We start from the raw sequence: 22,753 nt of genomic DNA, 5'->3' as shown, positions 1-22,753 counted from the left end.
CGAAAAATATGGAGTCATTTCTAGAACCTAAAATAATACTTGTTGGAATTTCTGGAGATTTTTTTATAGAAGTTCAAGAATAAATTGCAAAATCTCAGAAAATCTGATGAAACATATCTTCAAAAAATTTATTTTGGGAATTTCGTTAGCGCGAATCAAAGAAAAAAATCTCTGGAAAATACTTATATGAATCTCTGGTAATTTTCGTAGGAGAATTTCAGGCAAACAGTTATATAATTCTCTAAGAAATTCCTGACCAAATTACTCGGGAAATCTGTTTGCATTTTCTTGGAAGAGGTTTTGAAAGATCAGTTGAACGTATTCCGCTAGAAACTTTATGAGAATGTTAGATTTTTTTAAAACATTTCTTAGTAAAAAAAATCGAGAGAGTTTTGAAGGAATGGGGGATGTTGCTCCTTGTTTTTAAAGAAATAAAAAAATAATTATCTGTGACAAAATGCAGATAGATCCGCGAAGAGCTTCTTTGGAAAATCATGAACAACATTTTTCCAATTGAATTAGTTATAATTGCTCATAAAATTTCTGTGAAATTTTACGAGGAATCCTCTGAATAATTTTTGTTGTGATTTTTTCAAACAGTCAAAAAAAAAAAAACTTTAGGAAGTACTTCAAAAGCAAACTGTTGTGAAGAATTCGTGGAAGAAAGAAGAAATGATTAAAAGAATTTCTAATGCATTCTCTGGCACGCTATGTCTGAACCAGACGATTATAAAAATCGAATGTACATCGGATTTTTTCTCACTAGAGATCAGTATTTGGTCTATATTTTCATAATCGGAAGGTTTTAAAATATTCTATCGGTGAATTTTTTTCCATACATTTTGTATGTCCGGAAATGCATCGAAAACTTGATTTTCATGGGATTTAGTATGAAAAATGGCTAAAAATTGGAAAAAATCAAAATTTCACCGATGGAATATTTCAAAACTTTCCGATTATGAAAAAATAACCCGAATACTAAACTCTAGAGAGAAAAAATCCGATGTACATTCGATTTTTATAATCGTTCGCTTCAGACATAGCGTGTCTGGTTGAATTCTTCAAGAGATTTTTGAAACAGTTCGATAGAGATTCTTCGAGATTTTTTTTTAATGAAATCAGAAAGTGTGGGAAAGATTTTCCGTAGAAATCCTAGAACGAATCGTGAATCGAGGAGTTCCTGAAGAAAGCATTAAAAAGTACGAAAATAGTTCATAAAGAAAATCCCGTAAGAATTTCAAAGCATGGTTGAATACCTGAAAAATTTGTGGGAGAATCACAAAGGACATTCGTTGTGATTTTTTTACGCTAATTTTTTTTAAAGGATTTTTGACTAACCAAGTAACCACTTGCCCGCTAATTCGCCCTTTTGGCCTTATAGGGCTATTATACAGGGCATATCAGCTGTATTATAGCACGCAGGGCGAATTAAAATGATATTTGGTTACTTGGGTACATTACAAAAAGAATGAATTTGTAAATTTAAATTTACATGGTCAACATTGCGTTTGAAGATCCATGCATTTTGTTTGCTTCACGGACCATCATACCTACTTTGCTCTTCCCTGAAAACTTCTCAACACGTAATTGAAACACGTGCTTAATGATTACAGCACCAATATCTTTTTCTTCTTCTTCCTGGCGTTACGTCCCCACTGGGACAGCACCTGCTTCTCAGCATAGTGTTCTTATGAGCTCTTCTACAGTTGTTAACTGTAAGCTTTCTCTGCCTAAGTCGTCATTTTCGCATTCGTATATCGTGAGGTAGGTACGATGAGACTCTATGAAAATTTCCATTGCGAAAAGATCCTGGACCGACCGGGAATCGAACCCAGAAACTTTCAGCATGGCTTCACTTTGTAGCCGCGGAATCTAACCACTCGACAGGTCCCAATATATAACAAGGAATATATTTCTTTCAAAACATTTATCTCCGCCCTGCGATTGTTTGTATCAACATTAATAAACATTTATTTTTGTCTAGTTTCTTGCTTTTTCTGTTGTTGCTGTTGTTATTGAAGTGGATGCTACCATGTTTGTGTTGCAATATGTTACTAAAACCAGTACAATTTACTATAACGCATTGACATTTGCTAATGTTCCACTGTTGTGTGTCTAGAGAATATATTTATTGTTTGAGTTATTGAATTACATAGACCTCTCCCCGAGTTCAGATGGGGAAGAATACTTTTTTGAGAACCTGGTTCCTTCGTTTTCCAACAGAGTAAATATGAATTAATGCAGTAGATAATCCACACGTTTCAGATTGCTGTCAAGTATGTGCTTACATTTTTTTTTGTTCTAGTTAAGTCTCGCTCTACCGCTAATCCCTTTGGAGAAAGGTAAATAGAATTTTCACTAGTGTAAAAAGTGGGTAAATGTTACAGACCGTTCGACAGCCCATTTGCTATGCGCACAAGAATCGAATTATTTGTTTTGCATTAGATTAAAATCAGTCAATCGTTTAATACAGATTAAGGTTACCTTCATCGTTCTAAATTGTCTACGTTAGTATTTTATACAACTGCGCAGTAACAAGAGCTAGATCAACCTGGAAGTTGTTTTGTTTTGTATTATTTTTTGTCAATTTTCATCAAGCTTTTCTTAGCGTAATTTGATTTACATCGTCCAACCACAGACAAACAGACGTAACACTGGACTAATGGTGCTATCTGGTACACACTTGAAGGAATACATTGATTTTACCATTGGGCAAAGTATTTGCGATTAGCAACGATAGCAAAGTTGTACGTGTGTTTGCCTGTGGTTTAACTATAACACATTAGTCTACAGAACAACGACGAAAGGAATTTTCGGTGAATGAATTGGACTTGTTTTACTAAATTTTCTAGGCTTTTCATTTGACAAGAAGTTCGAGAACAGCACCGAGTTGATTGTTGTATTACTTTCGATAGACTAAATTTGGGCGATCCTAACGCCGTTATCGTGGATTTAAGGGTTACTTTTTGGCTCGTTTCATATTGAAATCTTTTCTAATAAATAATGCCCCGTCAACTGTGAGGACTTTGAATAAATAATTCGTGAAAACGAAAAGAAAAATAATGAACCTACTAAGCTACGCTCCCGCTGCGATGCGGGTTGTTTTAAATTGTACAAGGCAATAAATAAAGTTCCATCAGTGGGATATTCTGGTTCGTTTTCAATTAGACCATAAATAGATGGTGCCAGTAGGCACTAAATATACTCAAAACGGTTCCGTTGAAGTCAGATCACTTTATACACAAATACTAACCACTAGGAGATTAAAACCAATCGATGAAAAATTTATACAACAATTTCCTGCTTCCGCATATCTTACTTTTTTGCCCTGGTTTGACTGAACTACTTCATAAATATATAGACACTGAGCGCTAAAATCTACTTTTTACATCTTTGTAACATCAACTACAGGGTAAAAATTTTGTTTGTTTGGTTTTTGGTATAAGTTTCAAGCCAGCAGTTGCCAAATGGCGGGATCCAGCTTGTTCAGTGTTGCCAGCTTGCGCATCGGCCGACGGTGCTATGGTTTGGTCTTGCTACTACTGGCCGAAAGTGTCAGAATGGAGGACGGCGCCACGCTTCGATCTACAAAGAAAAGAATACTTTTTAGCTTTTTGACGATGAACACTCAAACGTGTCTACAGGCAGCATCATTTTTCCACCCCAAAAGTGTATGCATGTCGATATATATTTTAGTTTTCAATAGTTTAGCATAATATTTTCTCAAGATTTCAAAAAACTTATCTTTTCTGAGAATCTGTATCGGTTTTGATGATTGATCGCCTGGTTTTGAAGATATATCGATTGTTTTTGGGGGATCAACAATTCCCATAGAAAATTTCTTCGGCTGAACTTTTTTAGCCAGTTTTATCTTAAAATTAAAATCATCTCCACTTTCAATTATTTACAAGCCGACTAGAATATATGTGAAACTTACATCGATAGTAATCTTGATATTAACATTTCTTTGCAAACAAAACTTCATATTGACAATGCTGTCGAAACTTTCCATCGCTAAAGCATTGCAATACCAAAATGTGAAAAAAATCGAATCCCTGATTGTAGAAGATGATCTTACTACGGCAAATGAAATGTAATATGTTGGTAACAAAATGTTAATAAACGCTTAATTTAGGTGTACCAAATTAGGATGTTATGAAAAATGATGCTTTTGGTAGATAGATTAACGACGAAAATTACCGAAACTGCAAACTCCATTGTACTGGACGTCAATGTAGAATCCGGTGTTGCAAGAATCCCGCAACATGTGACACCACGAGTGGTAGGTGTGATTGTTGGTACCGCAAAGTTTGACATTCGGCTGCTGCTGATGGTGCTGCGACTGGCGATGCTGCTGGTTGCCATTGCCGTTTCCATTGCCGTTCTGGCGGGAACGCGTCTGTAAATTTCGAGATTAAAAAACAAGACAAATGATTAGTTTTTCTGAAACCGCAGACTCATAAATTTGCGATAAGTTCTAAACGACGACGATTAATCGTGTGGTCTTTTGTCGGATGAGGTTGGGTGTGTGACTGTAGAATAGCAAGGCGCGAGGGTTGATCGATTCGGCCAGATTAGGTGTGAATTTGTAGTGGCTTAATTAGGCTACTTTTTTTGGAGAATTTGAAATTCAAATGTGATGCAGTCGTAAGCGCATATATGTTTCATTATTAAATGATTTGAATGAGAAGTGAGCTTCTTTCCACAGTCGGTTTATCAGAAGATACTGCTTGGAAAACTAAAATTGGTCGTAACCTATGAACCCTTAAGTTGTACAATCACTCAGTAAGTTAGTAAAAACTTTCATCTAGCAAAAAAAGTCCAACCCGTAACGCGGGCAAATCACCTTTTCGATGTGCCTTACGGGGTAAAATCTACTAAATTCAACCCTCTCATCTTCTTTCTCGGGCTAGGGTAATATCATCTGGTAATTCAAGGATTCGCGGTACAAAGTCTTTGATACTGGCAACAGTTTCTGAAATTGAATCTATTTAAACTAGCACTGCACTTGAAGCCAGGATAACAATTATGAGTATGAACTCAACAAGAACTTTAAAGTACTGTTAATTCAAGGACTCACGTGAAAGCTGATCACTAAAAAATATTGTAGCTAGATTCGGTTTTGCTGCTGGTTCAAAACCCCTTTTTCCTAGTAATTTTCAGGGACTAACCTAAAAACGAAACAAGGATGGGACTAGAGTTCCGTTGCATGGTGAAAAATCAGTAGTACCGATTTGGTTCTTCAGAAATTAATTCGATTATATTTGCTAATAGGCGCGCCTTAAATGTAAGATGTAAGTTTCTATGAAAGGTGTAAATAACAGGACCTTAATAATATGATTTGTTCGAAAAAAAAAAAATAGGAAAAAACAGTAAGTCAAACTGTCCCATAATTAAGAGTAACCGCATATCAGTTCCACTTCATACTTTCACACCGTGACACACAAAAATGTAACGTGTTTTGATCAGTGGTAGGACATTTGGCATAAAGTCGTTTGGAATAAAGCCGTTTGGCATAAAGTCGTTTGGCATAATGGTCATTTAGCATAAAGTCGATTGGCATAAAGTCGTTTGGCATAATATTCGTCTGAAACCAAGAATTTCTCAATTTTTCGTTTTTACGTTTCTATTCGTGATCAAACGTCAACATCCCACCGCAAAATCGCTAGTGTTTGGAGGTGATTTAAACCTCCAAATTTCGAAAACATCACCTCCAAGTTAGTTCTAATACCCTCCGTTATATGAAATATGGTCGTCGATCGTCGCAAGTTTCTCGTTAAACAGTCAATTGAATCTTTCTGATGACATCAGGCTTGTTTTGGAGTCTATTGATACAAAATGACACTTTATTCAACAATCATTCGCTCTTGAATAAATTTAAGCATATTAGGAAAGTTATTGTCAATTGTATATTATTCTTTATCCAGAAAAAAAACCCTTCTTTCAAATATTAATTCTTCTTTTGAGTTTCGCTATTGGAACAAATTTCTGCACTGAAGATTTTTGTATGTTTAGCACAAATTTACCCTTCTTTTATTTGTTCTATTTTTTGCTAAATATGATGTAACCATTATTATAGGTATGAAGCTGCTGATTTGAAATTTCAAATAAATTTCTCCTTCTTCTATGCATAGGCTGTTCTTTGGAGCAATATTTTTTAAATATTTTTTTTTGTTTCCAACTGAAAAAGGGCGGCAATCGATAACATTGATCTGTTCAAATTATCAGCGAAAAGAGAAATCGATTACTGCAGTTACTTTGATGGGATGTGCTACTTTTCCCGAAATGTCGGTTCCCCGAATGTCGTTTCCCCGAACACCAGTTCCCTGAATGCCACTTTCTCGAATGCCAGTTCCCCGAATATCCCGTTTCCCCGACTAGCCCACTTCCCCGAAAAGTTTTAGCAATCATAATTGTCGTAACTTTATACATTTCAGGAAGGTGAACGAACTGTCAATCCTATATGCACCCTTTTTTGTTTAATTCGTTCTTTCGAGTTTTACCGTCCTCATCACTTTTGCCAACATGTGCATAGCCGAGAATGACAGAATACTTCCTTCTTTTGACTGTTTATCGTTCTTTCTTGTTACCACTTTTCGAGGAAACCAGTCACTCGGGGAAAAGTACCACAATCACTTCGATGATTCTAAACGCACTTTTTTATGTCTTTTCGTATTATTATGCCGCAGTATTTTTTGGCATTCATTCTTCTATTAGTTCAATTATAAATGTTGCCTTCTTTTAAAAATAGGCTGTTCTTTATATTTATACTGTTTTAAATTTAATTATTTAGTAAAGCTAAATGTTAACCATTTTTATATGTTGCTGTTTTATCAATTCTTGCCAGATATGTTGTTAGAATGATAATTACTTTAGAACCTGCCAATATTTAACATAAACTTTTTTTGAAGCAAACGCGTGATCTCCTTCCGAGATATGCTGGAAAAAATATTATTTCAATCACAAATTTTCCCTTCTCTCGGTAATAGATGTTTTTGATGTACACTTCCAAAATTATAATTTATATTGAACCGTTGAAAAGTTTTGCCACAAATATTTTCTTTTAAAGATGTGTTGTTCATTTGAGCTATGCTGTGAAAACATTTTTTTGCGTTAAAGCCTTAAACATTTCAAACGAAAAAAAGTCTGCTCTCGTATATAGGCTATTTTTGCATTAAGTCGCATTGATATATCTTTGGATTAGAGGTTTTGATATTTTGTAAAAAAAATCCATTCTTTTATCAAGCCATTTTCATCGAGTGTTACGTCCAAACTGGGACAGAGCTGCAGTGAAAATTCTATGAGCGTTCCCATGATGAATAACTAAGAAATTTCTTTGCAAATTTACTGTTTTCAAATATGTATATCGCAACAAGCTCAAACATACTCTATGTTCTGAGATATAGAGACCCGTCACAAGTTTTATTTAGTAACGCTCTCTAATGTCACAAAATTTTTTGAAATTCTTAGCTTGGAAAATCTCTGAACGAAGACCACGCTTGTTTAGAGCTTATCAAAATTTGTTGCTATAGGCTCGGTGGTGTTGATCTCAGAAAAAGCTTAAAAAATGCCGATATTTATTTTAAGTCAATCATTATGCCAAACGGTCATTATTCCAAACGGTCATTATGCCAAACGACAATTATGCCAAACGACTTTATGCCAAACGACTTTATGCCAAACGACCTTATGCCAAACGGGGTACAATCGTTTTGATCATCATTATATTTTTCTCGGAAAGATATTGTAGTGATTGGTTGATTGATTGTGTATTTACGACACTTTACACCTGAGTGCATTCGTGTCGGACTTGAATGGTTATAAGTTTACAATTCATATCTCATCATATTTGGCAATAAAATTGAGTTTCCGTTAAAAATTTCAATATTTTTTTTGTGCAATTTTCATCGTTGCTCAGAGCTTCTTGGAGGCTGGTTGAACTGATTTCATTATTCTGTCTTCCCACAGCATTCAAAGCTGGGCGGTGGCTCCTTCTTCAGTAAAAAGGTGTGTGACCAATCCTTAGCCGGGTTAACACATGTTGGTCAGCTACGTTACTACGGTCTGGCCATCGAAACGTGTCGTTCTTCACTTCCCTTAACTTCACGTCTCGAGCTTCATACCACCTGCTATCCCACTGACTACGTATCGCCTTTTTGACCGCTCTTAATGCATCCTCTCCTGGAAGGGGAGTATCAATGACCGGTTGCCTACGCGCCTCGTTGGCAAGTCGGTCGGCTTCGGTATTTCCATTGATCCCTGCATGTCCAGGGATCCAACAGAATCGGACCTGTTTGGTCCGCACCGCATATTCAATTTCTTGGATCCACGGGTGTTTTGATTTCCCTGATCGTCCATGAAAATCACTATTTCTCGATGAACATTTGGAATGGAGACGGCCCTTTTTATGGCGTATGCTTCAGCGAAAAATACGCTGCATTCTTCCGGAAGGCTGTACGTGCCCGCCAATCCAGCTGTATGAAAAGCAGCTCCTACCGTATTGTCTAGTTTGGATCCATCGGTGTAAATGATAGATGATTGGCAAAAACGGTTCGAGAGTAGCTGTTGAACAATAGGGCGGACTCTTTCTGGTGGATCGCCGGCTCGAATATGGCGTTTGACGTCCCACACAATTGATGGCTTTTTTGCATGCCACACTCGATCGCGCTGCTCCCGTTAGTTTCACCATACGGTCCGATGTTCGTCGAATTAAAGGGATGTTGTTATTGTCGCGATTATTTTCCATAATGCGAATTGCCGTCCGCATTGACGACTGTTCTGCCAGAAGATCAAATGGCAATGTGCCCGCTTCGGCCATAACCGATATTATTGGACTGGTAACAAACGCTCCGGAAGTAAATCGGTCCATTTTGTTGTACGCCGGGGCCAGAATCTGCAGAGATGCTGGTCCTCCTCGGCTCACCAATTCTACAATTCGCAAGATGGGCTGCATCGCGACGAGGAACAGTGTTACAGATAGCACGGAACCCTGAGGTATCCTGGTGTCCTCCTACAGCTACCTGAAATGTTCGCTCCAAGAGAAAACTTTGCAAGATGTTTATCATTCGACCACATATTCGCCACGATTTCAATGTCCGCAATGGATCAATGCACGTGTTCATTAATTTGACGTTTGAGCGGTGCCGAATTCACTTGTTGCCATGGTCACGTAAATAACACGGCACCGCTCAAACGTCAAATAGTGAACTCGTGCATTGGTCCATATTCCGTGCCGCCAGGTCGTGTCATACGCCTTCGACAGATCCAAGGAGGCTATAAGGCAGTGCTCGTCCATATTTGACAGTGATTTCTTCAGCTCGGCAAAATAGGTGTCGGTGCCTCGTCCTGTACGGAAAGCGTGCTGGCGCTTGTCAAGTCACCCACTGGACTCTAGTTCCGTAATCAAACGACGGTTGATGATGCGCTCAAACAACTTCGCCATGCAGCTGGTGAGTGAGATAGGCCGGAAGACAGCCGGTCCGGAATCCTGGCAATTCGGTTTCGGGATGGAAACGATAATAGCATTCCGCCAGCTGGCAGGAAACTCGCCACTCTCGTTCAGCCACCGTTTTTGCCATCTGGAAAGATGGGGGATAGCTTGAAGTCGCTGATCTCTCGCTAGTACTTTGTTAATTGGTGATATTTTTCGCCACGAAATCTTCCCACGATTGCTGCTTAGCTTGATTCACCGCTTTTTTCGCCTCTGCTTTAGCTTCCTGGAAACTCGCCAATGCTTCAGTTTGGTTTGGATTAGAACGCTGAAGACGTTGAAGGGTGCGCAGACATTTTCGACGCCGACGAATTGTCGCCTTTACTTCAGGATACCACCACGGTACCGATTTCGGCCCAATGCGGCCGCTGGAACGCGGTATGGCCTTCTTTGCTGCTGCTATAGTCTTCTCAGTGAAGCTGTCTACGTCCCACTCGACATCTGAGCGTATCGGTTCCGCTATGACACGTTCATACAACGACCAATCAGCTTGGTCGTATAGCCAGTTCTGTCGTGACGTTCGATGATTGTACCATCCGGGTATGGTCACCGTTATCGGAAAGTGGTCGCTGCTATGTGTGTCCGATAGGGTACTCCACGTGAGCCGTAGTGATATCGTAGTGAAAAGCAAGTTGTGGATACGATTAACTGACACTGAAGAAGACTGCAAGTGGTAGTCGAAATACGCGTATCTGTCAAAGATAAGCATTCAGGAGCGGAATTAAAAGGTACACGGTACTCCATCTACTTTTAAGTTTCTCTATTTGAGATTCTGCTCAGAGGATTCGAACATTCATTAAAAAGTTGTGAAAGTTTCATTAAGATTGGAACATGTTACAATCCTCTGGAATTTTTTGAATATTCGTATGGAAAACGAGTTTGGAATCTACACAGCCCGTTTTCTCAATGCCTACTTTTTACAGATGGGACTGACTTGCGATTCACGGCAGTAAAGCATTATCAATATATACAACCATGTACCATTAAGAGATTGTGTACACACGAAAATCCGTTTACCAATGCCAGATATGTTCCGAAAGCACCGAGGAAAGTGATCATTTTTTTTCTGTTCGGAACATACACCACTGCGACCAATAATTGATCTATTGTGGTATATCCCGTGTCCTTTGTGTAGTGCATGTCGTTTTACTTTATCACTATCGAGAAGTGATAAAGCATTCGGTTTTCTTACAGTTGTAATTCCTAACTTGATCACAGGAAAGGATTCTAACTGAAAGGTTCCTACCCTTCGAAGAGTGTGGTGCATGCACTCTCCACAGGCGCCCCCTTTATCAAGCAAAATCGGATCCCTCGATAAAACCAAGAAATTACACCGATATTGTCCATGCATCAGAATCCTAGTCCTTACTTCTTCAAACTAGAGAACGAAATAAATAAAAGATTAGAAAACAAATTGTTGAATTCGACTCATTTTTTTCCTTGTCTCAAGATCATTCTCGGCAACTGGGAAAACCGAGACTTGTCACTTTCAACAAGGTTTAAAATGTAACAAGGACTAAAAGTGTTCCTTTGATTACTATAACATCCTGTTCTCTTCGTGTGAAGCAGTCAGGACTAGGGTTCACTGGTAGATCTTTACCCCATAACGCACCACGAAAAGGTGATCTACCCGCGTTATGGGAAAGTGATCATTCCTACAATCTTATCAAAACCACACGTGTGACACCTCAATCTTCGCGATTTGTCAATCAATGAGTAGAAATGGTCATTAGAAAGTTCAACGACCATTCCGGATTGACCTGATTACACCGGACATGTTCCGGATGTCTTGGCGAATGGGGCCAATTCCATGATTCCAGTTAATGTGACATATCAAACTTCATTCAACTTCGAAAAAAAAAACGGGATAGAAAATAACTTTTTTAATGAAATATCAATTTCTGCACCGGTCTAATCTATATGCTGATAACGCGACTATAACGCGAAGAAAAGAATTAACAATAGATTGTATGCCGTCCGACTGGACAATAGCTTTGCTTTGCCGTCCGTCTATTGTTCATGCATGCGTATCACATAAGCGTAAACGAAAGAGCGTTGATAGGTTTGGATTTTGAGATAATTTGTCTATATAGTTTTATCTATCGCTATCACTCCATGTATTGTAATACGACACTGACCAAATTCAACTGAATAAATTGGTTTTTGGATATCGTTCTAAAGAATACGTTAATAAGGTATAGTAAGATTTATGCCAGACCTCAACATTCTTAACACTTCAGTCGTCACGTTGTTATATTTTGTACAACACTGCTGTAAAAAACCTCGCTATTCGTTCACGACAGTAGCGCGGTGGTTCTGACGGTGGTAAACCGCGCGACGACTGGAAAGTAACAACTGGTTGAAGATTTGAAAATTCTCAAAAATGAAAGTTTTGTACGCGAAGATTAAATGAAAAGCTAAAAAAGATCTATGATTGAATGTCAGCAAAACTCCATTAAAGTGTGAGCTAGGTATTCGTAAGCAAATATGTCTGAATTTCTAAGAGCGAAGTATGATATTTATCCAAAAGCTTTGTGAAAATTAATTTAAGGAGTTACAATGCTCACAAATACGCCAGACAAGTGTTTAACGAAAAAGTTAAATCTGATTTCAATTTTTAATTTTAGACTTATCTATTCTGCCTGAATTTTTTCGTTTATCTACAAATTCCCTGAAAATGTTGAGAAAAAGAGGAAATATAAGAAAAAAGATTATCAGTGAAATATTAGTCTGATACAAAGTTTTGAAGTTTTGGCTCCATGTCAAGTGTAGTAAGTATCTTGCTGTCAAAGCTTGAAACGATATTGAAGAAATTGTAACTGTGCATATGTCTTTCAAAGTTTATATGGATATAAGTATGAAAGAGGCCTACAGACAGAAAATGACGTTTTAAAGTAAAGATCACAAGCTCTTCTCAAATAAAATCTTTTTAGTTACCTTTGCCTACGTTTCGGTCCGGGAGTGGACCTTCTTCGGAACTTGAAATAATTAAATAATCAACAAATCAACATAGTTTTGAAAAAAAGTGAAAAAGTCGATATTGAAAGGATTGCTTTTTCTTCACAACGGGCATTGATCTGATTGTGTTGGGCTGTTCCAACGGTCTGGATGAATTTTGATTAGGGTTATTCGAAATACTAATCTAGAGGTTTGGGTATGGCTAACTATCATATTATTTCAGTTTACTGTCAGAATAATTACGAAGTCGTATGTCGACTGAGCAGTACCGTTCCATTTATAGAGGAAAACCCATATATAGGCAATTTTTTTATTGACTGGCGTCAACAATATTTTTGCCATCTCATGTCAAGCATATGAGTTTTATGGTGCAAATTCGAAGTTTTGACAGTGATTAACACTGGGAAAACAATTTCAAAAATTAGAACTAACATAGTTCTGATGATATGAATCATGTTGTGTTATTTAATTATCACATGGAATGAACTTTAGTTGTTATTAAAGGACAATTGTTAAAAACGCTAAGGAAAGTCAAACTATACTAGATTGAAAAGTGCAAACATGTGAAGCCAAGTTGTCTTCTAGTGTAGAAGACTTTGTAGTATCTCAGGAAATGAATTTTGGCCTGGGATAACTTGTGACAAAAAATATGAAATGTGGTAAATTTCTATAATTTTTTTTTCAGAGTTGTTTTTACATTTACTCGAGCTAAAGTACGAAGTTTTATTACATTTAATATTCCTAAAAAAGCTTTTTAATAGGCTTTCGATCAGTGTATAAAGATCTGCATAACATTATACGATTGAGAAATTCTCGCTGAAATCAGGCCGTTATCGGCATCTATCGTTAGAATTCCAATTTTATGTCACTAATCGTTAGTATATGCTAAAAATAAAGGGTTTTCCTTTCGGTTTTCACAAATTGTTGAACCCCTCGTACGCAAGCTAGCTAAAAAGTTTGTATAAAAGTCCATTTTTCCATAAATCTTGGGTATTTATTCACGTAATATGTCTCATATTTCCCTTGGAACACATAGCAAACTTAATGACATCGTATAGAGAAAGCTATATCATTTGAAGTTAAAAAAAAAAATTGGCGGTCATTTTCAATTTGGCCACCTTTTGAATTTTGAGCATGAAGCGAATAGTACAGGTTATCCAATCTTCATGGTAGCTGTTAGAGAAGTAGTATTAGATATAACACTCTGCTTAAAACGAACCAATCAATATAGACAAAAAGGTTATGATCGAGATGACATTTCAAGAGGTATTGCAAAATGCACAAGAAATAAAAAAAAACAAGATGGATGTGGCCAAACGAATGTTACACTGAACTTCTCTTTAGAAATTTTCATACATTTTTGTGCTTTTTATTTACAAGGAGAACATCCTTGATTTTAATTTTTGGTTTAACCATGAATAAGTGCGAAATCAAGCAACAATGGATATGACCTTTCCAGAGTGAGTTGATATTTAAGTCATTTCAAAATCTTGAACTTTTCCGAAAACCATACTACAACGACAATCACATATACTAATGGGCATGGAACGTTGCCCTTTCGAAACCCTTACTCACCTGCTGGGGCCGCTTGACCCGAGGGCACTTGTAGCTGCAGCTCACGCACCGGGGCTTATGGGTTTGCAGATCGGTCAGGCATTGCTGCCGGTCCTTGCATTTGATCGTATCACATGTGGCGGTTTCTGAAATGATGGATATAAAATTCCTAATGAATCGATAAATTCCACCGTTTGTTTCAAATTTTTTGTTATGGTTGTTGTTTTCTGTCCAGTTCGTTTCGCTTGAACTTCGACGGATCGTGAGACGAGACATATGGCCATAAAGCGATAAAACTTCCTCCTCGTTACTCGGTGACCGCGAGTGCACAGTGGTCTAGAGTTCAAAAAAATCCAGGCGAATATTCCGCATTCTACATATTTTACTTATTTTAACCATGAAAAATGGTTTGAAACATGAATTATAGTTGACGATTCTATTTCGTTCATAGTCTGAAACACTAAATCTATTTAAGAATGTATTAAAAACTGAGTTATTTTTGGGCATGTGCACCTATGATGAAAACATTTTTATTTTCATTAGATTTTTGTCAGCTTTTTAGGAAATCTAGACCTCCGTTCAGTGTAAGCATTGGCGTTGCGAAATTTATGCCCAAACGGGACAATTTGAATGCTCGGCCGGAGCTCGGATCATTCCGGTTGGATTTATCTCCCAGACAGACGATCAATTAGATAGTTTTTTTTCGGCGATCAATCCCTTCTCCCTTTGATGCCCGTGGCGAAGAATTTTACGATCGAGATAAATTTCTTCGGGATGGCAGCTGATTTGAAGAGGGAATCTGGAATATCAAAGTGCATATCCATTGGAGTTGGATTTTTTGGACGCACGATGGGAATGTAACTCTAACAAGGGGGTGTGAATTGCACTTTAGGATTTCACTGAACGGAATACGTTTCAAAAGACTTTTAGCGGTTTCGTTTACGCAAATCATTATCGTATGGTGGAATCGGATTAAAAGTTTTACGAGTTCTTGATGGGTTTTCATTGGACGATGATATTTCGGAATTCTTGATTGATCAAATCGAACGGTCTGCTCTTCGGTGGTTTATCGATTTAGGTACATTTGATCTGCTTGCAGAAGAAAAATTTATGTTGAATGTCAATAAAATAAAAACCCTTTCAGGCCAATTTTATTGACAAATACTTTACGCCTGGCTTTAAGTTTTTCTATACAGATGTATCATAAAAAGTATAGAAAAAGCAATAGATATATGTTGACTTTTTTTTTACATGATCTAGGTCATCCAAAAGGTTCTGGAAGTTGTAAACGTAAGCCATCCATAATTAAATTATTTTAAACTTCCCTCGAAGTAATTAACTTCCCGTATGCACTACCCACAGAGAGAAAACTGCCAATTATACCAATTGGCAATGCATTAATTGTGATAATAGTGTTCTGCAAAGCGCCACTAAAACACGCCTTGATTACGCAGTGCCATTCCTTGCCAACGATGGAGCCGACCTTGACCAGATCGGGTTGACTTCCGATCGTCGTCAGCAGCCTCATCAACTTAGTCACTATGCGGACCGTAAAACTGGGTAACATTGTACTTTTTTATGTTTCATAAATCGCTCGAAAAAGCAAATGTTGATAGTTTTATGTTTTTGAAACAGGTATTGACTTGACATGACTTGGACTTGGACTTGGACTTGGACTTGGACTTGGACTTGGACTTGGACTTGGACTTGGACTTGGACTTGGACTTGGACTTGGACTTGGACTTGGACTTGACTTGACTTAAATCGTTTAAAATAATTGATAAAAGACATGAAAAAAATGTCAAAAGTGATCAATTTCACCCCATACTACGGGCCAGGCTCCGATCAAGCTGTGACTTTTTGTTCCGTTCGTTGATGAATGCAGCCGGCGGCCGATGCCATTGCCGCAGCTAATCCCCCTGGGGCTGCACTAAATTATTCATCTGACTTCGGCGAGAAATACGGCTGACTTCTGACTGACGACGACGTACTGTAGACCCGGAGTCTCCTCCAACCAGAGCTGATCGATTTTTCGCGCTTAATCAGGGCGTGTTGAAATAATGACCGGTTATTAGGAAAGCAAATTGCCATTTATGGTCATTTACGGGACCGTGATGCTCGACGGATGCAACGACGAGAAGGACGTTTCTTGGCAGAAGGATATCTGTTATTTTTTTTGCTTCTTTGCAGTTCATTATCAGAGGTGAGAGAGGTCTTGCCCTAGAATACGTTTCATTCATAAGTTCCACTTCCACTGCAATTTAGTTGCATGGATGGAGAAAAACTGACATATAAGCTGACAGTGTTTTACATATGGTGGAAAAGCGTGGTTGCAGATGTCGAACAATAAACCTTCTTCTTCTTCTTGATATTGAGTCACCACTGGAACAGAGCCAGCTTCTCAGCCTTGTGTTCTTATGAGCACTTCTACGTTATTAACTGAGAGCTTTCTTTGCCAATGTTGCCAATGTGGCAAATACGATGATACTCTATGCCCAGGGAAGTCAAGAAAATTTCCTTTTACGAATACCGTTTTGATTCATATTACGGACAGCTTCAAATTCCGGACACTCTCGTTTGTATGGGAAACATTTCACACGAAATGTTTCAATTTTCGCCGTCCAAAAGTTCTCATTTTCGAGGCTCGTTTTATTAGGTTTTTTCCATAAATATCATTGCAAATTTATAATGCCCACCTACCTTAGACGTCTCTTAAGTGGTTGAACGATTTCAATTGATGATTTGACTGTTCCATTAATGATTATCATGAGCTGTCCGTAATTCGAATCAAAGCGTCCGGAATATGAGGCAAAAGTGAGGGAGCGTCCGGAATAAGAATCATGAAAAGGCCACACGTTTTGATTTATTTAAAATTATTCAAGTTGCGGACGCGTATTCTTTACCCACCATCCGCAAGTTAAGGGCTTCCGACGCTCGATAACGTTAAAAATCATACAGAATGATTTATTTGTATGGTCCAGGCTGGGTTATACTTCACTGAGGCCTTAAGTGCCCGTAATATGAATCAAGACGGTAGATCCTGGACCAACCGGGTATTGAATCCAGATACCTTCAGGCTGATTTAAAAAAAAGACTTCAATGCTTACCGGATTGTTTCTCAGCATAATTTTGCTGTATAGTTGCGTGTCTACCGCATAGGCAATTTGGGTCTCACAAGGTTTAACGCATTGAATCTATTATACCAGGTAAAACACGTGCCAATCAGCGGCACCCAGTGTTTCACCCAAAATCCGAAAATTGATCACGCATCTTTCCCATCCGCGATTCAAAGTCCACGATCGGTATCTGTATTATGAAGGCCCTCTGCCAACCAGCAAATCGATTCTCATTTATAGTGTCGAGTCGATGCACGAGCCTTCAAAACGTTACCCAACAATGACGATAGGATTAATGTAAAACTCGACGCCTGCCCTCGCCGAATTCGAATCCCTGCGCAACAATGTTGCCCAAATCCGCGATCCATCCGCTGGTGTCGTCATTAGGAAACAGTTCAGTTTTGACACTGACTTATGAACACGTGATAATTATGTGCGGACATGGGACGGGTCCGTTTTAACGTTTTTGACGACTATAAAGCATTTTTTGGATGTTCTCGTGTCGGGTTCGTCGCTTGGACCCTGCGGGAGACTTGGGTTGTTCCCACACTCGGGGTGAAGTTGATTTACGGGTCATAAATCTGAAGAAGTGAGATTGACTAAACGGATGAAACATCGGAGTCGCTGATTTATGTTAGAACGGGGTGCTACTATCGATTGTTGTTGCATAGAAAGGAACCAATCTATAGACGGAAAACAATGAGACACTTTGTATCGAAGATAATGGACTTCGCAGAAGATTTAATTGGCCATTACCATGCAACTTCCGCTTTGAAAGGTACGGTTTGCTCGTGCACGTTGTCGGTGGTTATCTTGGCTACGACGAGCAACAATGAACACAAGTGCAATGGAATTGCTATTGAATATGAAGATAAAGTGCAGATGAAATCTTATGGTGTATCTCAGCTGAGCCTACAACGGTGATCATGTTTCTTAGTATTTCTTTGATTCATAATATATCAAAAGTACAAAACAGGCGAATACCAAAGCTATAAAAAATCAAGTAATTACCTAGAGTAAATTGTTGTTAAGTTTTCAAAGTTTTTGTTTTCTGAACCCACTGTTTTGGTATTCATAGAAAACATATTTTGCCTTATTTTCCTTGCATTAATATAAGGAATTATCAAATTTTCGGTAGGTCAAAGTGGACTAAAAACTGAATGTGGAATTCCCTCGTTAGGAATGATATGTCAAATTGTTAAAAACGAACAATTGTATGGTATTTATAAGTGACCACGTTAAAATTAATACTGAACTTACCTGAATTTCTCCATAGTAATAGTCTTTCGGCCACTATAACAACATCATATCAATAGTTGGAAATATTGCAGAACTCTTTTTTATACCTTATGATTATAAGGAACTGTTAGGAGCATGAATATAGCGGTATACGCGCATCCATTCAGCATGACAGTGTAGAAGACCCAGGACGGAACCTTGCGGGACTCCTGAGGTTATGTGAAAGCACTTCCGATCCACCTCTCTGTCATAGACTATCACCCGATACTGGAAGTAACTTCCGAGAATCTTGTATAGGTGCTCGGGTATCCCCAGACGCGCTTCGGCAATAGCCGCCCAACTGGCACTATTAAATGCGTTCCTTACATCCAGAGTCACTACTACTGTCTGTGGTATAGCGTTGACAACTATTCACAATGAGTATCAATAGACCACCAAATTTTGAAGCATACACTCCCGTGCATAAGTTTGGGTTCACCCCCTTAAAAACATGCAAAGTGTTCAGTCCATATCTCTGTGATTACACGTCCAATTGAAACTCTTTAACCCGCATTCGAAAGGCAAAGAGTTATTCTTACTTCGTATGTATTTTTCCAAAAACATTATTTGAACTTTGTATACTAAATTTTTACTCAAAGTTGTTACACTTTTCAAAAAACACACTGAAAAATCATATCTAATTTCCTTAGCATTGGATCGATTAAAATTTTAAATCAAAGTGTCATTAGAATCGTAATTTTATATTCTTTGAAGAGACCCCACGAAATTTTGGCGGAAAAATCTGGAAAGTATTCAAAATCAATGAAACAGTCAGTCAAGTCATCATGCAAAAGTTTGGGTTCACCCATCAGTATGGTGTATCGTGCAAAAGTTTGGGTACACCTGAACTTACTTAAATCTGTGAAATCTCAAACCAACCATGTACGCGGCATTATTTGCGCTCAAAAAAGCTATAAACTATTAAAATCGGTTGAAAAATGGCAGAGATATTGACAAAAATGATGAGCGTGTGGCTCTGGTGAACCCAAACTTTTGCACGATGACATGACTGACTGTTTCATTGATTTTGAATACCTTCCAGATTTTTCCGCCAAAATTTCGTGGGGCCTCTTCAAAGAATATACACTCCCGTGCATAAGTTTGGGTTCACCCCCTAAAAAACATGCAAAAGTGTTCAGTCCATATCTCTGTGATTACACGTCCAATTCAAACTCTTCAAGCCGCATTCCAAAGGCAAAGAGTTATTCTTACTTTGTATGTATTTTTCCAAAACTATTCTTTGAACTTTGTATACTAAATTTGTACTTAAAGTTGTGACATTTTTCAAAATACACATTGAAAAATCATATCTAATTTCCTTAGCATTGGGTCGACCAAAATTTCAAATCAAAGTGTCATTAGAATCGTAATCTTATATTCTTTGAAGAGACCCCACGAAATTTTTGCGGAAAAATCAGAAAAGTATTCAAAATCAATGAAACAGTCAGTTAAGTCATCGTGCAAAAGTTTGGGTTCACCCCTCAGTATGGTGTATCGTGCAAAAGTTTGGGTTCACCTGAACTTACTTAAATCTGTGAAATCTTAAACCAATCATGTACGCACCATTATTTGCGCTCAAAAAAGCTTTAAACTTTTAAAATCGGTTGAAAAATGGCAGAGATATTGACAAAAATGATGTGCGTGTGGCTCAGGTGAACCCAAACTTTTGCACGATTTGCATCATACTGAGGGGTGAACCCAAACTTTTGCACGATGACTTGACTGACTGTTTCATTGATTTTGAATACTTTCCAGATTTTTCCGCCAAAATTTCGTGGGGTCTCTTCAAATAATATAAGATTACGATTCTAATGACACTTTGATTTAAAATTTTGGTCGACCCAATGCTGAGGAAATTAGGTATGATTTTTCAGTGTGTTTTTTAAAAAATGTCACAACTTTAAGTAAAAATTTATTATACAAAATTAAAAAAATATCTTTGGAAAAATATATACGAAGTAAGAATAACTCTTTGCCTTTCGAATGCGGCTTAAAGAGTTTCAATTGGACGTGTAATCACAGAGATATGGACAGAACACTTTTGTATGGTTTTTAGGGAGTGAACCCAAACAAGGATGGAAATCTAGTGATCATGACAAAATCCACGATGCATCGCGGTTGTTCTTTATCGTACGATCATACACACTAAGCTCTTACGGTGAATTTCACCGTAATCTCAACAGCTGAACAGTTCGGTGAAATAAAACACAGTAACTCCGTCGAAATTTGACGGATTCCGGTGATTTTTCAGCTGTTCAGCTGTTGAGATTTTACAGGAATCCGTAAAATAATTTAAATGTGTAGCAACAACGATTAACCTTTTGTCGTTAAGATATCACAACAAACTACACTCCGCGATTAATGCATCGTTCTGAATGTGGGCTAGCCATTAATTGTTCACGAGCCATAGTCTTATCATTCTAAGGATTGTTCCGATTTTATCTGTTGATTTCCCTTGGGATACATTGTTTGTGATTTTAAAATCATTCGGGCATGGTTTTAACGAAAAATAATAGCGCGAATGCGCCATGTTTCTAGTTCATCGCTACTTGTAACAACATCCGATAAACTCTTTGTCCCACGACAAACATTGCATCGGATGCTCCTTATGTCGGTACGATGCGCACGTGGTGAGGTGATCAAATCATGCTGCTGCAAGAGCGACGGCCCTCTTAGACCGTTCAAATACCGTGTTGTTTGTCGCTAGAGACGATTTTTTTCCATCCTTGAACCCAAACTTTTGCACGGGAGTGTATGAAAAAAAACCGAAGAAAGGCAATGTTTATTCATAGGGCAGCCAATCCAACAAGCATTTAAAGAAGGGAAACAGTTGTGACATCAGCAATAGTCAACACATTGATCAATAAAAATTACAATAAATCGTCGAAAACATATTTTCTTCCTTCAACAATAAACAATGATTAATTGGAATTATTATGGAAAAATTATGCATTGGCAATATAGCAATACAATATTTAGCACTGCACAAATTGACAAATTAAAATAAATACAATACAGTCAACTCTCCCATACTCAATATTCTGTATTTCGATATTTCCCCTAACTCAATTAATTATGCAGTCCTTTCATTATTCATACATAGAGATCAATGTAAAAAGGCCTCTAACACGATGTTTCCTAACATCATGGTATATGTTCCAGTTTTCCATCCAAATTTTTCCTCTCTAACTTGATATTTCAATAATTGGTTACAAACACCACCAATCAATTTGATGGCTAAATGAAGGCTCACCATCCATTTGAGAGTGACAATTTGGTTTGTAGACTGTTCTAAAACAGACAAGTAGTAAAATGTGATACAATTTCATTATTTCCAACGTTGAAATTACTATTTTAAATGTCAAAATAATGTAAAGTTCAAAAATTAAAATAAATATATTTTTTCTACATCTTGATACCTCTTCAATTCAATGGTTCATTCAATATCGAGAATTGACAATAGTTAGCACTTTATACTTTTAAAAAATCCTATTAAATTTATCAATTAAAATTTGAAAATGCCAATACAAAAATAGAAACAATCACTAAAACAATAATAACTTGCCAATGAAATCTGTAAAAGAATATTGCTATTTAATATTGTAAATTTTTGTTTTGATATATCTTTGGAAACAGCGATTCAAGTGATTATTTTCAACTTTTTGTTGGAAAATGTTGCATTCTTAAACTCAAAGTTTTGATGTTTCATTGCATTTTGCGATTTTATCGGCAAAGAATGTATTCCTCAATGCTGTTTTGCACATTTAAACCGAATTATTGTCTTTTTCGAACTAGGTTTTTCAGCATTAACCTAGTTATTGCGCTTCTTGAATTTAAGCGGTTAAATGAAGATTAATCGTGCTTAGTACCTCCACTCTTGGTACATCTACCCTATGTGTGAGGCGAAATCATGTATGATTTATGAAGTAAACAAACGTTTGTGTGGTTCGTTTGAGAGTGGCGTCCATCCGTACTCCGTCATCAAAGCAGATGTTATTTGAGACAGCCTTGCCTAATGCTCAGGGAGATTCTCAGCAACGGCACATGGGAGTTTTAGCACACAAAAAGAATAGGTGCAACACAATTCATATTGCACTAGCACGACATTTTCAAATTGAGCGTGCTGCACCGAAAGAGTATTGAGTCACACCCTATCCCTGCGATAAATAATAAAAAATACCTCTTCGAATTCAAGACTGCTTGCAATCATGGCGAAACTGAAATATTTCGTGTTCTTGCATCAAACATTCGTCAATATTGTATGCTTTCTTCCATCTTCTTCTTCTTCTTGGCATCCGTCATTTTGCATCTTGAAAGTGAAATTGCATACGAGATTTCTTCATTCACACGATTATAC

General features: G+C 37.6%; 1 protein-coding gene across 2 annotated transcripts in view; it reads right to left on the bottom strand.

The window, feature by feature from the left end:
* Positions 1-1,944: 1,944 nt before the first annotated feature.
* The window catches only part of LOC5574901, a 318,036-nt gene continuing 297,227 nt past the window's right edge, over positions 1,945-22,753 (bottom strand). For both annotated transcript variants that reach the window (XM_021841342.1, XM_021841343.1), the window contains exons 7-9: positions 14,024-14,148; positions 4,201-4,399; positions 1,945-3,585 (exon numbers count right to left, since the gene is read on the bottom strand). In XM_021841342.1, coding sequence (XP_021697034.1) covers positions 3,521-3,585; positions 4,201-4,399; positions 14,024-14,148 — 389 coding nt within the window. In that variant the 3' untranslated portion in view covers positions 1,945-3,520. The remainder of the gene's footprint in view (positions 3,586-4,200; positions 4,400-14,023; positions 14,149-22,753) is intronic.

Source organism: Aedes aegypti, chromosome 2 (genome assembly GCF_002204515.2).
Source record: "Aedes aegypti strain LVP_AGWG chromosome 2, AaegL5.0 Primary Assembly, whole genome shotgun sequence".
Classification (NCBI taxonomy): domain Eukaryota; kingdom Metazoa; phylum Arthropoda; class Insecta; order Diptera; family Culicidae; genus Aedes; species Aedes aegypti.
This window is presented reverse-complemented; position numbering and strand designations above follow the sequence as displayed.